Source organism: Cygnus atratus, chromosome 5 (genome assembly GCF_013377495.2).
Source record: "Cygnus atratus isolate AKBS03 ecotype Queensland, Australia chromosome 5, CAtr_DNAZoo_HiC_assembly, whole genome shotgun sequence".
Taxonomy (NCBI): domain Eukaryota; kingdom Metazoa; phylum Chordata; class Aves; order Anseriformes; family Anatidae; genus Cygnus; species Cygnus atratus.
Genome location: NC_066366.1, coordinates 59,620,174 through 59,637,501, shown reverse-complemented (window position 1 = coordinate 59,637,501; position 17,328 = coordinate 59,620,174). Strand labels below are relative to the sequence as shown.

General features: G+C 48.2%; 1 protein-coding gene across 1 annotated transcript in view; it reads left to right on the top strand.

The window, feature by feature from the left end:
* Nucleotides 1-679: 679 nt before the first annotated feature.
* Nucleotides 680-17,328, top strand: part of MNAT1 (MNAT1 component of CDK activating kinase) — a 123,863-nt gene continuing 107,214 nt past the window's right edge. Inside the window, exon 1 of the mRNA XM_035551101.2 lies at nucleotides 680-832. Within this exon, the coding sequence (XP_035406994.1) occupies nucleotides 744-832 (89 nt within the window). The 5' untranslated portion in view covers nucleotides 680-743. The remainder of the gene's footprint in view (nucleotides 833-17,328) is intronic.

Sequence of the window (17,328 nt, the reverse complement as noted above, 5' to 3'; positions counted from 1 at the left end):
GGCCGCGCCCGCCCATTGGCTGAGCCGCACCGAGGGGGCGGGGCCTCCCGCGTCCCCATGGCAACCGTCAATCAAGCGGCCCCGCTCCCCCCCTCCCCGCCCCTCCTCCCTCCTCCTCCTCACGGGCACCTCCACCTGGAGCCCCGCGGGCGGAGAAAGGAAAAACGTGAAGGAATTAAAAAGGAATAAAAGGGAGAAGAAACGTAATAAAAAAGGAGTGAAATAAAAGAGAAGTGAAAGGAGAAAAAAAGTAAAAAAAAAAAAAAAAATAAAGACGTGGAACCGCTCGGGGAGAGGAAAAGCGAGGGCGCCTCAGGCGGCGCTGCCCCGCCGGGCAGGGGCTCACCTCAGCCCGCTGCTGGCTGCAGGGCGGCGGCGCTCCTCGCCCACTTCACCCCCCTCCACCCCCCCCTTGTCCCCCGTTATCCCCAATTCCCCCCCCGGTTCACCCCCCCCCCCCCCGTTACAACCGGAGCTGCTCGGCCCGGCCCCCGCCCAGCCGTGCGGGGCAGGTGCTGCCCGCGGCGGCTCGTACCTGCTCGGCCCGGCCCGGCCCGGCCCGGCGGCGCTGCTGGGGGCCGGGGAAGGCGAGGCAAAGCCGGGCCGAGCCGGGCCGGGCCGGGCGGAACGCGCAGGGCGGCGGGCGGGGCCGGCGGGGCCCTTTGGCGGCGGCACCGGGCGGCGGAAGGCGGAAGGAAGGAGGGAAGGAGCCGGGGGGGGGGGGGAGAGAGAAGGCGGCGGCTATGGACGACCAGGGCTGCCCGCGGTGCAAGACCACCAAGTACCGCAACCCCTCCCTGAAGCTCATGGTCAACGTCTGCGGCCACACGCTGTGAGTGCCCGGCCTCGGGGCCGCCTCTCGGAGCGGGGCAGCGCCCGCTGGGGCCCGGCCGGGAGCCGCCGCCGGCCCCGGAGGGGGGGTTGTGAGGGGTTTGTGGGGGGCGTTGAGGGGCTGTGGGGGGCGTTGGGGGGCTGTGGGGGGAGCTGAGGAGCGTTGGGGGAGCTGTGAGGGTTTGTGAGGGGCCGTGGGGAGCCGCGGGGGTTTCTGGGGGGCTGTGAGGTGCTGTGGGGAGCTGTGAGGGGCTGTGAGGGGTTTTTGGGGGGCTTTGAGACTCAGGAAACGCTGTGGGGTGTCAGGATGCAGGACCGAGAACGGAAGGGCAAGGCTTCTTGGTTAAACGTCTGCTATGTTCAGTGCTGTGCTTGGATAACGAAGAAATCCTAGTCCTAATCTACCTACCTATATGTTTATTGGTCTGTCAGTTCTCCTAATGAACGGTGCTTTCTCCGAAGGGTTGATGCTGCTTTTAATAGTGGAGAAGCCTCTTCTGAGCCGGTGCCACCTGCGTTGTTTGTTCCTTACGTTATCTCTTGCAACAGCAGGGTTGTGACCGCTTCTTTTTCCTTTTCCCCAAAGATGAACGCTTGTATCAGCTGCAGCCAGCAGTGGGAATTAGCTCAGTAATGTATGTGTCTGCACTCATTCACCTTCGGATCTGGAGATCTTTCTTCTTTTCCATGGAAATTGTAAAGGTGCTATTCAAGTTCTTTCTAGGTTTATGCGATAGAAGTCTCCCCCTGCAGTAGCAGCCCTTTCTTTTTGTTGTCTCTTCATCTTTCCCATGACATTTACGTTGAGATGCTTGTTTTTAAACCACACATGAATTACATTTAAAAGACAGCCTGAAACCTTTACTTAACCCTATGTGCGCATCCACTGTAAGTGATCAGGATGAAGGAACTGGATTGCAACAGAGGACGTGCGTATGTATACGTAGTTATGAAATAAAGGGTTAGCTTTAGTGCAGTTCCCCGATCCCATCCTCTGGCCACGAAGCACTTGCACTGCTGCCAGGGAAGGCATGTGGGAGAGCAGCAGATGCTCCCCGGGTCGCGCTGTTGTAGGAGGGGAGCAGCAGGAGTGCCCCTGTGGTGACAGCAGTGCTGGCTGTGTAAAAGTGCAGCGTTAGCTGGAGTTCAAAAGCTAACAGCCGCTTTTGGGCAAGGCAGCGCAGTTTTAAAATGATGTTTCTATCTTCTGTTCCAGTGAAGATCAAAGGACTAGTGGTCTTCATGATCTTCTGCTTTCAAGCTCCTCCAGAGCCACTTCCAGCAGAGGACAGCATGTTTCAGTTTGCTCTCCTTCTTTGGTTCTCAGTGTTTTCTTTTGTAGCTGAGCTTTGCTTGAGAAAATTAGTCATGTTTTGTGCTTTTCTGGGTCCAGCTGCTGACATCTTCTTTGGGACTGATGTCCCTGCCTTGCTTTCCTTGTTTCTTCCCAGCTGTTCAAGGACTTCCTCTGCTCTTGTTGTCTTCCTTCCAGCTCTTGTTGTTTGCACTTCTGCGTTTGAAATTGTTTTGTCCAAGGCCAGAGCTGGTCTGAATCTGTGCGGCCCTGGGTTGGGCCAACCTGGGTGCTTGCCGGGAGAGGTCTGTGCAGAGCCAGACAGACCCTGCCTGGATCCGGTGAGGTCTGCTAGTCCCACCCTCACCTTCCCTGCAAAGGGGGGCTCTGCAGCAGGGAACCACAGCTTTAAAGCTCCACTTTACCCTTGAGGGTAACGTTGAAGTCACTGTGTAAGTAGGATTTCTGGATTTCTTTACCTTCTTTGAAATCAAGGACTCTCCGTCTTGATGTGGTTCAAGCGGGTCACTTTCCCTCTGAAATATCCTTTTAATAACGCCTTTAACGTGTTTTTATTATTACTTCCATATGATGTTACAAAGCCTCCATACTGGAAGTCATTTCTTGGTAACGGCCAGTGTGTTCTCATAATAACTGGTCTCGAAGCTGGAAGCTCAGTGGAGACACCTGCAAGTGAAGTATGAGGGGTAAAAGGAGGCAATTGGCATTTGTTCTTTCATAAATTTACCATGTTTCTGCCACAGGGAAAGAATGTCTAACTTATTTTCAAAGCAAATGAGCCAACATAAATTTGTGGTGGGAATTTACCCTTTTTATAGTAGTTTGCTCTTCTTACTGTTGAAGATACTTCTCCCAATTCTTAATCTAAATTTCTTTGCAATAACTTAAGCATGTAAGAATCCTAACATGCATTTTACCTTGCGAAGCGTTTGTTATACCTCTTTTGCAGGAACATTTTGCGTGCTTTGGGGCCTTTCTCTTTGGTGTTTTCCACACTCAAGTCCTGTTCCTTCAGTGATATTTCACTTACATCTGTGGCCTCGGCTTATTTCTCTTCTCGAGGCTTTTTCCACTTGGTTTGTGTTTTTCTTGGAGTGCTCGGAAATGGACATAATCCTCAGAGTCCTCAGAACCACAGGCAGAGTCAAAATTATTTCATGTGCCTTGCATATGGTACTGGCATTTCATGCATCTCGGTAGGACAGATGAATCTATGCATGTCTTTATTTTTTCCGGCGATACGTGTTGATTTATGTTTGGCTCAAGCCCCAGATTCTTTAGCACCTCACCACACAGCATATCTCTGTGCAGAGCTGTGTTGAACCTTGTTTTCCAAGTTGTTAAGCAGCTGACTGCTCTTACCTGTTTGCTTTATCAAACTCTACATTATTTCAGATGATTTTTGCACTTGCTTCACGTGACTTTAGATTCTGAGCCCATCCATCAAAGTGCTTGCAGTTGTCCCAGCTTTATGCCGTCTGTTAACTTAGGCAAACAAAACCTTTCTGTCCTGATGTTTTATAATATGCAATTTGTTGACAAGGTGTTGTCTGGGAGATGTTCAAAGTTGTTGCTTGTAGCCGTAAGAACTGAGGCGGAGGAGAACACGGAGTTGCCTACAGAAAGTTCCTTGTTAAATAATCTTTATTTCCTTGAGTTACTTTTTATAGTAGTGGAGACTTAAAGAAGATTAGAGCCACATTAATATGCTTCCTACCTATTTTCTCTCTGACTGAAATAATGATAACTTATCTCTGGGTAGGGCTCCTAGCAATCTCTCGGTACTCCAGCACGTCCTGTATTTGTTCAGTTTATATGACTGTCAATTTAAGTGTCAAAAGTCCCGCTAAATCCAAACTGTATTGCCTCGAGTTGGCATTTCCCTATCTACATTGCTACTCTGTCACTGAAGGAAATTATACTCCTTTGGTACGGCTTGTTCTTGAACGGCGTGTTGGCTCCTGAGTGCTGTGTTATCTGAAGCACGCGGGAGATAGGTGCTTGTCTGATCCTATTCCAGCATCATCCCGGGGACCGGCGGCAAGCCGGGCTGCTCTGCTCTCCGCTCCCTGCCCGCTCGTTTTCCTGCTCCGTACAGGTAGGTGCTTCTGCCCTTCTTCAGACTTGATGTGGAGAGCAGAGCTGATCTTTGATAGCTGCCTTTCTCAGTTTTCAAAGGGTGTATATTGTTTTGTCTACCAGGTTTGGAAACCTTGCAGTACTTTTTTAATGCGGTAACCCCTGAAAGTAGTCCAGAGGTGAAGTTTCATAAGTAGCCTGCAGGACTGTATTGCCTTTATTGTGTTTTCTAGTTGAAGTTTACTGATAAACACGCGCGAGATATTGGGTCCTGACTCTGGTCTCTTGGTTTGGGAGGCGTGAAGCACTTGCTCTAACGCGTCTCCCAGTTCTAGCTTGTGTTCCCGCTCCTTTCGTGCCGGTAGCAGCTTCATTAGCCAGTTCATCTCACCTGGGGAAGACCGATGCAGAAAACACCCCGAGTCCTTTGGCGTTGTCTGTTGGAGGTTTCCTTCCCGTTGAGCCGTGGGTTAAAGCACTCCTTCTTCAACTGCTCCCTCTTTCACCACGTGCATCCTGGAGGAATATTTTCATATTACCTAGAGGCTTGCCTCCGTTAGTTTTTTTTCCTAATGCTTTGACCTTTTGTATTTTGTTGTTTGTGCTATTCTCTTCATCATCTTCAGTTACTTGGAGTTGCACAAAACTGAGAAAGTGCAAAATCTGTTGAATTTCAAGTCATTAAAGGGCTTATACTTGGCTGAGATGGCTTGTCAGTACACTTCAGATCTTCTTTTGGGTTTCAGATAGCTTGTTGTTTTACCTTTAGTTAATTTTCGTTATTTTGCCCTCCTGAAGAATGGCGAGTGGTGCCTTTCCATGCTTTCTGTCACCAAGTTCTTTCTGCTTTCATGTTCTTAGCCAGTTCCCTTCCTTTGGTTGGAATAACCCTACAAGGGCCTTCCTTCTATAGCTTTCTTTTCCCACCTCTTGTATAAACAAAGTTAATCTCAAAGTGTTTGAGAACTTCTTGGGCAATGTGTGTCCTGTTTGTTCCTCCTTTTTTTTTTTTTTTTGACAGATGCCTGCAGTGAAGGTCCCTGCTGCTCTGAAGTGCTGTGCTTTGGCGATCCTGCTGCTCGTTCTTCTCCCCTTCCCCGCTTTGCCACTTTAAATCTCTCAGATCCGGGGCTGTGGAGCAGGTACTATGTGTTATAGGACCTGCGCTGGCTTCCCATCTCTCTTTCACTGTGCCCTAGACCCTGCCAAGAAATTCATTCTGCATCTCAGGACCTATATGTGCAGACGGCATTTCTTCTTTTCCGTCCTTTGCATACGTTCAGGGAGCCTGACGCTCTGTCGGAGCAGCTCGGAGGCTTCCCCCTTCCTGCTGAGTTCCCGGTGGCCGGAGGGGCTCAGGAATGTGGTCGTGGCCGCCGGTGGCGGAGCAGGGGCCGGTGTGCTGATAAGCAGCACGGTGGAGATAAGGGGTGAGCAGAGGAGCGCGGGAGGATGAAATCGGACGTGGGGTCTCTGCTGTAAACATCCTTCGAGCTGGGCCCCCGCCGTAGTTTATTCCAACGGAACCGTGCCAAGCCGTACGGCTACGGGAATGGTTTGGGGGGGGGGGGGGTTGGTTTTTAGGATTTTCCTTAGTTATTGCTTCTTGTCCAATATCAGGAAAAGTGTAAGACCATGTGTTTTTGGCATTAGAGTGCTGTTAAATAAGCCTTTTCCACTATAAATCTTCCCTGTCACCGGGAGGGAGGATGATAAATTAGCAGTTAAAAGTTGTTCTAAGATGGGACTTAGTATGGAAATGCTCGGTTCAAGAATAATGAATGTCTTTTTAAGTTTATTTTCTTAAGTCTAACAGAGGTTCAAGTCATCAGATACTTGGCTTTAAAGATGCTGTTGTGCGGCGGGAAGGCGTGTCTAATTATGGAGCAGCGCTTGATTCAAGTTTTGCAGCGCGTTAGTTCCTAAGGTGCAGCGATGGCTTTGCCTTCGTTTAAAAGTTGTGTTCCAGAGCCTTTGTGCACGCGTGACGATTTTTGACAATTCAGATGGTTCCCACTGCCTCTTCTGAGTGTGCAGATGCTGGGGGCGTGCTTGCCGACGGAGTTGTAATCCACCTGGCTTCGTTTGAGACCGTGAATTATCTTTTGCTCGGCCTGCTTGGATTTTCGTTGCCTGTGCAGAGTTTTAGGAGGCAGGGTAAGCATATCCCGGTGATTTACTTCCAGAAAGAGGGAAGGAAATGCACCCACCCAAAACTGCGTTAAAAGAATGTTAAGGCAGTTGCTGCAAACAGGGCTGGGTAAAGAAATTTACTGTTGGCTGTAAACTTGGACCATATGGTCCCCAACAGTCAGGCACGAAAGGCTTAGGTAAAAAAGGAGTTAATTGGGGCTCCTGGCTCGGCTTTGTTGTCCCACTGCCCGCTCCAGGGAGGAGGAGGAGGGAAGCTGGTGTGTAAACCTCCTTCCTCGGGGCTGGGGGGCTGCTCCAGCTACCTGTGGCCTGTCCCAGCTTGAGGGAGAAAATGCGGATGATGCCTGCAGGCTGCCAAAAGCGGAGGCACTCCCTTCCCTCCCTAGTGGCAGCCAGCTGTTGCGCTGTCTCTGCAAAGTGTTCCCGGGGCTTGCCATCTCGGGGAGGCAGGGGCACAGCACCAGAGCAGCCTCTGCAGGGAACTGCTGCTCAATTTCTGCTGCTTTGGCCCCTACGGAGGGTTTGGCTTTGTTCATGTACTGCTGCAATCACTGATGGTAGTTAATGAACTTGCTCGATTATAAACTTTTTTGCTGTCGTCTTCCTGTCCACAAGAGGCTCAGGGAAAGTTGTCTAGGCTCCTTATGAAAATTTAATTCTTTTTCTCCTTTTCCCAGAGGGAGATGTGTTTATTTCTCATTTAATTTTTTAATAAGGCTCCAAAATGAAGACGGCACAACAACGCTTACGATCTCTAGGCCCAGCTTTGTGCCGCTCAGGGGAGACATCAATTCACCAGGTTGTGCCGTGGGGATTGTAATCTGCCCTGCACCCCGTTACGGCTCTTCCGGGGATTCATTAGGGGGTAAGTGCGTCCTTGGAGAACTCTAATTGCAGTGCTAACGGCTGCTAAAATGAAGAAACAGGTTTCATTATTTGCTTATTTATTTTAATGTTAGGAGCATTCGGAGTTTTGTGGCTGTCAAATTCTCCAGGAGTTGCACGTAGGAGCATCCCCCGTGAGTTCAGCGCAGTGGGGTCTCATGCCAACATGTGGGGCTGGAGCCGTTGGAAAAAAGTTTGGAATCATAGTGTTTAATCTCCTTCCAAGTGAAAGGATCTCTTGGCCTCTCGCTGCATTCTTCCCTGTAGTGTGGTTCAAGAAAATGCCGTTCTTTTAGGATGGGGGGGAGCCCCGGAGATTGTGGAAAAGAACATAAAGCTGTGTTTAAGCCAACCGAGTTTGAAGAAGTCTAATTAGAGGCAGGCAGTGAGGAGCTGTCAATTTTTAACCTGTAGTTTTAACTCAGGTACGTGGGAATTAAGCGTTTAAATATGTGTTGGATTCTTATTCGGCAAACTTTTTTCGGAACAGTGCATCTTAAATCACGATACACAAGGACAGTGATGTTGTGTTCAGGGCTGCCATTTGTAACCTAGAAGTTCGCTGTGTTGGATGATGGCGATGAAGATGACGATGATTTTTTAAGGCCACCAGGTTCCTGTTCCTGGCAGAGACGCCAGCGCTGTTCTTCTGCAAGGCCCAGGGAGTTCCGCTCCTGGCCACCCGCCTTCTGCTTTGCCTGGTGCTAGTCCTGGCCGGCATCCCTTGGAGCGCTTGAACCTGTTACCGTAGCAGAAAACTGCCTGTCTGGATCATTCGGAAGCGGAGCTTTGGGCTCGTGAGCGTTAGCGGCGTGCGTAGCGCTGGCTGAACCTTAGCGGTGTGCGTGTGGCTGCAGGCGCTGCTACCCCCGGGATCCAGTTTGCTAACCCGGCACTAAACGAGCAGCTCTTTCGTTAGGTTCCTGCGGTGATGTTTGCACGGGATTAGTGAGCTGAAGTGGCTTACGGAAGGTTAGACAGGCATCGGAGGTGGCACGAGGTAACCTGGAGGAACGGGCGTCCGCAGGCACGGCGGGACAGGGCTGAAGAAGGTCCCGCTGCGGCAGCCTGAGCTTGGCGCGCGCCGCGTTGTGAGGCTGCGTGCCTGAATAGCTGCCTTATCTCGGAGAGCAGGTGCTCTGGTTTGTCTCCCTCAGTCTGCTTGTTTTCTTGCGACTTGCTGTATCACGTCTCAAACGAGGTTCCTGGGCGTGGGTCCTTGCCTGCATGAACAAACGTAAGTGGGCTTGGTGGGCTAAAGCCCCCAAACATCTCAAAAGTTGAGGTTTTTAGCTGCGCGTAGCCCCAGAGCAGGAACTTTGTGTGGTCCCAAAAATGCTTGCTTTGCTTTCAGGACTTCAACAGTAAATACTAGGTGAAGTGCTTTGTTCCAAGTGTTTCTTCTGGGTGAGTTGGGAGACACATCAGGGAGTTTTTAACTCGTGTTCATCAGGCCTGCCATGGGAAATTGGGTTAACTGCCGCTGGTTTGAAATAGTTGCACGATCGTAGCCCATTTATCCTCAAAGGAAGAAGCAAATGACTTTTATTTTTTTAGCTGGGTGTATTCCCTCAGAAAGCAGGCTCCTTTCCGCTGAATTCTTAGGGTATACAAATCTAGGTCATCTTTCTTCATCTTATTGGAGTTATTCCTGTTTTTATTAATTGGGATTAGATGGTCTTTGGACTCCGATCCATCCCATTACTCTTCCAGAGTCTCTCCAGTTTATTCATGGGAGGTAATTAAATCGTTGCTGAAATACCCAAGAGGTTATTTCCTTCTGCCATCCAGCTTTGACAGTGAATATTTGCTTTTAAATTTGGCTCTGGATCATGGCCTTCATACTCCTGTTGAAATGGCATCAGTGTTTTGGTTAGATTCTTCCTTTTGTTTTAAAACTTAAATATTTAGAAAATCTTATCTTTTTTTTTTTTTTTTTTTTTTCTGTCGAGCTCACAGCTGGGATGTCTGCTTTGTAACACTATTTTTGTCCACGCAGCAAGGCTTGCAGAGCTCTAATCTTCATTCCTCATAAGCATTTCTGGAAGTTTGAATTGTGGTTCTGCTCTGAAAGGCAAGCTATTGTTTGTGTCCTGGATCTCCGGCGAGCCAATTGAAAAGTCATTTTTTTTTTTTTTTCCTTGATTCTGATAATTTGGTCTGGCTCAATCTGCTGCTTGAGATCTGAAGCAGGCTAATGGATTTGATGCCCAGCTTGAGGCATCTCCAGCCACGCTTAACCCTTTTACCCCCTGGATAAGTGCTCGCCCTGTCGGGTTAGTCGTGATAAATGTCCGGCATGGTAGGGGGCCGACACAGACACACGGGAAATCCCCGTGGTAAAATTACTTATCAAAAAAGAAGGTAAGCATGAAAGCCTTTTAAACAATTAGATACTAGAAACTTTTTTTTTTTTTTAATTGCACCTGCTGCATTATAATTCAAGCTAGTAATTCTGTGGGTTTGTGAGCAAGAAGGGCGTTTGACTTCGGTGTGGTTGCATTAGCTGTGAAGCACTGAGTGGTACGCATGGATTTAACATTTATGAAATTAAGCAAATATCTTCCTGAGTCCTTGCAAAAGGATGTCTCGGATAATTGTGACTTCTTAGTGGAACAGAACCGACAGTGCCACATTCAGAAGTTGTGTCCGTGGGCTCTTGGTTTGAGGCATTGGTTGGATTGCTTTTTTTTGTCCCAAGGACAGCTGAAGGTAAAGTTTGGAGTATAGCTGGGTCAGCGTTTTGGAAATTGAATCGAGCACTCCAGTGTTCAGATCTGGTTAGGAAATTAAGAAATAAAAAGAAGAAACCTTCCCTGATAGCAACAGGCCATGGGACAAGCTGCTGCGCTGGTGCTGTGGGCACATTGCTCGCTGCCAGTTCCCTCGTGGGCTCACTGACACGCCGGAGGCAGGGGGTGCTTCTTCACAGGAAGGCCGCTCTGGCCGTAATAAAAGTCATAAATACTGGCCCTGAGAGCGGACTGGCCTCCGTAATGACACCTGCTTGGTTTTGAATGATGAGCGAGTAATCTGGTCGGATAAATATTTTGGCTCCGAGTCGGGAAACACGGAGATAATGATTTTTGCTGTTACCACAGTCCTGCTCCAATGAGTGGCACTGAGGTTAAATACACCTCTAAGCATTTGCAGAATTGGAGCGCGTCGGCTTCTTTAAAATTCCCCAGGCCCGGCTTCCCAAGCCCAAAGATTGTGCTGCTCCCCGGCTTTTATTAATGCTAAGCGATGTGGCTGGGCTGTGAGTCCGTCTGCTGGGGTTGCAGGGATTTACTGCCTTTCCTAGACAGCAAAAGGCGAGGGAGAGGTTCGGCGGTGGTGTCACCTTGAGGTTTCTGAGCCACACGGGAGGCGTTGGGTCTCCCGGGCAGGAGGCTGCATCACGGAGCTGCTGGCGGTGCCGGGCCGAGGAGGAAGGCCTCTCTTTGGCACCGGCAAGTCCAGGCAGAGCAACGTGTGGCGGCTTCGTCGTCCTTGCTGGCGGTGTGTTGTGTGCCTTCCGAAAAAAATGGGTGTCTTCGTGGAGATCAGGAGCTGAGCGCCCTGCATGTGCGCCTGATGACTAGGTAATCTTTAGAGTGAGTAACCGAGTAGCCTTGTGTAAAGAGAAGGGTTCAGGTTCTTCTTAGGGAAGCTGTCTACAGGCTTAAGAAGACCAAAAATAAATAAATTAGTCCTTACTCACCCTGGCTGGCGTCGGTGGCAGTTGTGCAGCTGGATAACCCTGGGACTGATCTGCTGTGACCTGCAGATGAGAGGCTGCCCTTAAATCCCCAAGGGCCCCTGGTTTCGGGGGACCTACCGATAGTTTGGGGATGTTGGTGAAGGGAGGTGATCCTCCCCCTCTGCTCAGCCCTGCTGAGGTCTCACCTGGAGCGCTGTGTCCAGCTCTGGGCTCCCCGGTACAGGAGGGACGTGGAGCTACTGGAGCGAGTCCAGAGGAGGGCTACGAAGATGATGAGAGGACTGGAGCACCGGATGGAGGTCCTGGCTCAGTATGAGGGGGCACTTCTTTGCTCTGAGGGTGACAGAGCACTGGGACAGGTTGCCCGGAGAGGTCGTGGAGTCTCCTGCTCTGGAGATATTCACAACCGGCCTGGATGCCATCCTGTGCGGCGTGCTCGAAGTGATCCTGCTGGGCAGGGGGGTTGGACTGGGTGATCTTCAGAGGTCCCTTCCAACCTCATCCAGTCTGTGCTATGATTGTGTCCTGCAAAGGGAGAGAAGGGCGTTATTTGGGCCTGAGGGCAATGCCAGGGTGATGTGGTGTCGCCGTGAATGCTGTCACCTGAGCAGTGCCGGAGCAGTTTGGGAGCTGGGGAGGTCAAGCTTAGTCTAGCGTCACTGTATTTGTTTGAACCTTTTTGTTACCAGTCTTGCAACAAAGCCTGACCTAAAATTTTGCTAAGCAAATCCTCGATTTCTACTCTGTCTGTTTGGTTTTGGGGAAAGGCGATACGGGAAGGAACAGCAGACGCGGCTAGAGTTAGCTGCTGCCATGTGGGCAGTATCTGGATGCATCCGTGCACAGCCCCTGTGAGACACCTTCAGTGGGATGAGGTTAGGGAATGCAGACTGTCTGGGGTCCGTTTGGGAACCTTTGCTGCCACCAGACAGATTTTGGAGAGGATCCTTCTCTCTTGCAAGGAGCGTGTGACTGGGGCGGCTCTGGGGGAACTGGGATGTTTGTAGTGGAGTGGAAAGGGGAGGCTGATTCCCATCCTACCTTGTGGCAGTAAAGGAAACAGCAAAGGTGTAGGGGAACCTGGCTGGAGACAGGGGAATGACTGCACAAGGACCTGAGAGAAGCGATGGCTGGGGAAGGGTTGAGGAAGAGGAGGAGTGAGGAAGAACTGGAGCTGCAGATCCGTGGAGGAAGGAGGAGCGAGGCTCTGGAAGGACAGATGCACTGGGGGGCTACAGGAAGACCAGAAGTAAGGACAGCAGGCACGTGTGTTTGTGGGAGGGATATAGGTGTAGGGTTGGATGCTATCCGAGCAAGGATGCCATGCCTGGGTCAAGAAGTCATGGGTGAGGAAAAAAAGGAAGCAGACAGGAGGGGTTGGCACTGATTTCTGGCTTTCCCACTTGGGGTCGGAGCACACCTGGGGTTTGAGAGATGCTCTGCAGAGCCCCGGAGTTGGCCAAATTCCCGCAGCCTGGTGTTTCCAGGGGCTCTGCTGGTCAGACGGCCCCGCAGAAGCGTGGGCTGTGCGAAAGGCTCCTGCGCTCCTCGGGAGCTGAGCTTCAGGCAGAGGAAATCCTACGGAGTGCTAATGCTGATCACTCTCAGATCAGGAATGTGAAATTTGGGCATGCTTCAGGCATTATTGTGGCTTAATTTCCTTATCTGGTAATGTGGGGATAACGCTGCCTCATGGTGATTTTGGAGGAGGTCAGTTACTTAGTGCTCGCTCTGCATGCCAAGCAAAACTGGAGAGAAGGGAAAGAGTAAACTTGTCGAAGCAGGATTTGAACGGGGGCCGCTATAAACAAGGGCCGAGGATAAAATGGCGTTGTCTGCACACACATCAGTTGAGCGTCGCCTACCCAGAGGGCTGAAAGAGGTCCTGCCAAATTGGGAAGAGCAGCCCTGCGCCTCAGCTCCTGGCAGGCCGAGCGCGTAGCTCCGAGGGAAGAAAGGCAGCGCCCAGGCCGACTGCCGTGCGGGTGTGTTGGAGGAACGGCACCGAGGCCTGGGGGGGTTGAGAAGGTGAGTGGGAGTGAGCGGAGCTGGGGCACAGGGCCACAGCCTGGGTGCCCACCTCCTTCCGAAGGGAGAAGTTCATCTCGGAGCGCCGACCGCAAGAGGGATCAGGCTTCAGTTCTCGCTTCTGAAGTGGGATTTGTGTGGCTTGGTTATGGGTGACGCAGGGAGACCTTAATTGTCTGACTTATTTACGGTAGCCTTAGAGTTAAGTAGGTCGGCTGGTGTCTAGTTTACATTCTCTGTCACTGACCTTTCTCTTGGTTTCAGTCTTCGCAGCAAAACTAAGGCTGTATTGCTTCGGGTGCAGTCTTACGTTTCTACTTGCAAAGCAGTTGTTATTTATTAGGTAAGACTTTACTTCCCAAACTCGCGTCACATCTTGAAGTGGATAGTTCAAAAAGACATCTGCATCATTAGGTGAGAACCCACACAGAGTCTGTGTTTTCTACGAGCTGGATCATTCAGATCCCCTTTCTGGTGTTCTACCCATTCTCTCGTTCTTGAGCATCAATTACATAATTGGCAAACATCTACGAGGTCAATGCTGATCTGAAAGTAATCAATCATCGAACGTAATGGACCACAATCACTTTGTCTGACACCTAATTAGTCTGATATTTTATTTTAAAATCACGTGGTTCTTACTGATAGTAAAAAGATGCAAAGTTGCCCGGAGGAGAATTGCCCCAACGTGGTTCTTTTTACCCCGCGTCCTTCCTTCACGAATACAGAAGCAGCTCCATCATTGAAAATTTAATGAAGCTTTCATCGATACAGCGCAGTGCCTCCACATTCTCTGAAACGTATTCATATTTAATGAGCTTCTAATCCTAATTTCAGGTAACAGGAACAGCTGAATATAACCATAAATCTGATTTGTTTGCGAACAGCACGTCCCGTGTCACTTACAGTTCGTAAGGTAGCCATTGATGACCGGCGTGGTAAAGCATGGGAGCTGGCGTACGTCTCCGCGTCAAACAGCTGCTGTTTCAGTTGGCTTTTGGCTACGTTTGGTAGCTGGCTTAAAATGTTTTGTTTCAGACTTCTATTTTTTTCATAAAAACCAGCCCGAGGAAACAGAAGCAGTGACCTTAAAGCAATGAGGCTGTTGTCTGAGTGACATTTCTAAGTATTTCTGCTGCGTGGTGGTTTTTTTTTTTTTCCCTTAGCCAGCCTAAGGTTGGTTTCTTAGTTAAAAAGTACAATAATGGGAAAATTTTCTTGTATGTGTGGGAGAGCTGGTAATACAGAGCAAAATATAGAATTGTGTATAATTAATTACAGAAGATGGAAATAGTCTAGGAATAACTGTGAAAACATCCTACTGCCCTCTGGACAGTCTCAGAGAAGATTTCTGTGAAGCATCAGATAATGCTGCTTCGCCCAGCCCAGCCTAGCAGCCCAACAGGGCTTGTTTTGCTCGCTGGGAGTGGATCATAATGTTGAAAAGATGGTATTGTTTACCAAATTTTATGCAATAACAACACCTATGAATGCATAATTACATTTTCAATTAGAATAGGAAAACATTAACACTAACGCACTGTTCTGATGACGTGCAAATACTTTATTGGTCTATCTGCATTATTTTAATTTATGGTCCTTTTATTGGTTCTCATAATCATAATTGACGTTTATCCATTAATATTTAATTTGTGTTTTGGAGGTTAATTGCAGAAAAAGGCCATATATAACGTGATGCCATTGAATATAGAAACATAAAATTTAATAGCCAGAACCATTCTCCACTACGTATAGTACATATAATAATACAAAAGGCAATGTAGAGAATGGTATTTGCTCCACCCCCTTTCCCAGCAGTATGCGATTTTATATTTAATCTAGTAAAGTGTTTTGTTTTATTTTAACTAATCTTGATTATTTTAATACCAAGATAAATTTATGCTTGCATAGCATGTATTAGTGTCCTGATTGCTTTTGGCTATTCATATTTTCTTGCATTAATTTACTCAGTGCATTACGCTATCAGGGCTAATCAGGATGTTCTCCCACATTTTTTTAATCCAACATTTAACGCGTCTTTTAGTGGCCTTGCAGGTGGAACAGAACAGTGTCTGCTGAGCGTGTTACGTGGATATTCTCTGTGTCAGGTATGTGTAGCAGCCCCAGGATTCTCTTCAGCCTTTAGCAAGACTTTACACCTGACCTTCGTGGCTTCTCCACAGAGAGGACCGAGAGGAGTTGTCAGGCCGGTATCTCTTGGTAGGTGCAGCTCTGGGGCCGGTGTCCTCGCAGCTGCCAGAGCACGGGCTCACCAGGAGCCTCTGAGCAGTCACCCGCAGCCGGCGAGGATGGCTTCTGGCTCCTCAGCCAGCTCTGTCCTGCCGTGCTTTAAGCCCTTGCCTGGGGAAGCTGCAGCAAATGCGCTGCAGCCTGCAGTCCCTGCAGTCCCTGGCCCTGGTGGTTTCCCGGTCCCTCGAGCACATCCCTGCAAGAATATGGCTTTTTCACCTTCTGAATTCTGCCCTACCTGATTTTTAAGGCTTTGAGATTCTGTCCCTAATAGAAGAGATCTGGTATGGGCAAGTGAATCTGATGTCTCGTGTGGCAGGAAAGTGAAATCACTTGCTGTACCTCATCTGCTTTAGGCGTTTAATGGAGCTGCTGGGCAACATCACGTATGTATCAATGGTGGACACTTCCACTGCATATAGATTTGTGTATTTCTTGAATTTATCATGGCTAATTTAAAAAAAATACAAATTCCTAGTGAAAATTCTTGTTTCCTAGCTGTGCAGAAAACAGTAGGACAGAGGAAAGAACTGCATAACAAGACTTGTTTCAGAAGCTGGGCTCAGATCATCAGGTGCTTGAATGTCAGCGTAGTCCCACTTGTGCAGATATTCCATAGGAAGAATGAGACTCCTCATGTGACAATGACTTTCATGATCAAAGCCATACTATTTATTTTCACTTTTTAAAAGTGTGCATCAGTTTTTCTGATGGTCACACTTCTGTTAAATTGTTTACTTAATGCAGTTTGCTTCTATCAACTTCTCTTAAATAAGTAATTTGTCTTAACAGAGTCACTTTTTGTGTTTGGCTTGGACTATTAACACTGGAGAGTGAAGGTGATTGAGATAGACAGGTTGGTTTTTATTTAAAAAAAAATGATATTACCAGCTCAAAGGTCTTAAATGACTCTCTCACATCTCCACTTGAGTGACACCAGATATTTTAGTTGCCAGTCTGAAGCACGATCTCTTTTGTCTGGGTCAACTTTTCACTAGGGTCTGTAACAAATGCACTAATGCAACTTAATTTCATGATGAGAAAAATGTTTTTTTTTTCTTTTTCCAAATTTGGAGGAACGTCTTTAGTAAAACTAATATTTACTTTCCTAATTTCTGCAGGCTTTTTTCAGATGCTCTAAAGTTGATTTGAGTGCTTTTGCCTGGAGTATCTTGAGGTATATAAAAACAGTACACAAAAGCTACATTCCATGTTTTGTTACTGAGTTTTGCTCTCAGAAGTTAGAAAATGCCAGAAAAAGGTTTCCTTGTTCAGTTTTAGCTGGCTCCCCTGCGTGTACGATAACACGATTATTCGCCTAGAACGCTATTTTTCATCTTGCAAGGACTTGTCTTGTACCGTATTCAGAGAACATTTTCATCTTTATTTGATGAACCAGTTACTTACTGGACATTATCGAGCAGCTGTAATGAATAACAGACTCATTAATTTCTTCCTTTTTTATGGTGCTAAATGACTCGGGATACAAACCCTTCTGTGCCTGTGTATTTCTCCTGTGATGTAAAAGTGTACGTAACTGATGAGAGGAATAATCAAGATTTTGCAGGGATCTCTACATTTCAGAAGTGTGCTGTAAGGGGAATGTCAGAACTTCTGCCAGCTACCCTTTGTTTTCAAACAACCTGCTTCCACGGCAAACAAAAATAGCCGTTTGAGAGCCTTGTAATGAAAAGTGTTAAACTTAGTCTGTGCCGATCCTCTGAGCAGCGATCAGGCATTCCAGAAAAGGTATTTGCGTTTGTTAAGGTAATTATATTTCACCTTTGCCCTGCAGTATAGTTTTGGAGTTTTTTAAGGGTTTTATTTTGCGTTACAGCCTTGAGCTCAGATGACTGGTGAGTTGAATAACCCAGTGTTTGGGCAGCTAACCCACAGAATCATCTCAGTGCTACTACATGATATTAAAACTGAAGTTTTGGTCCTGGAGGAAGGGAAACTGCATATAAAAAGAAACAGCAGAGTTTAAAAAAGAATGGGGTTACTGGGGGCATGGTATCTCTTTTTTTTGCCCCCATTCTTTCATTTTTTCTGTTGTGCTTTATGTCCCAGTTCCCCAAACAGC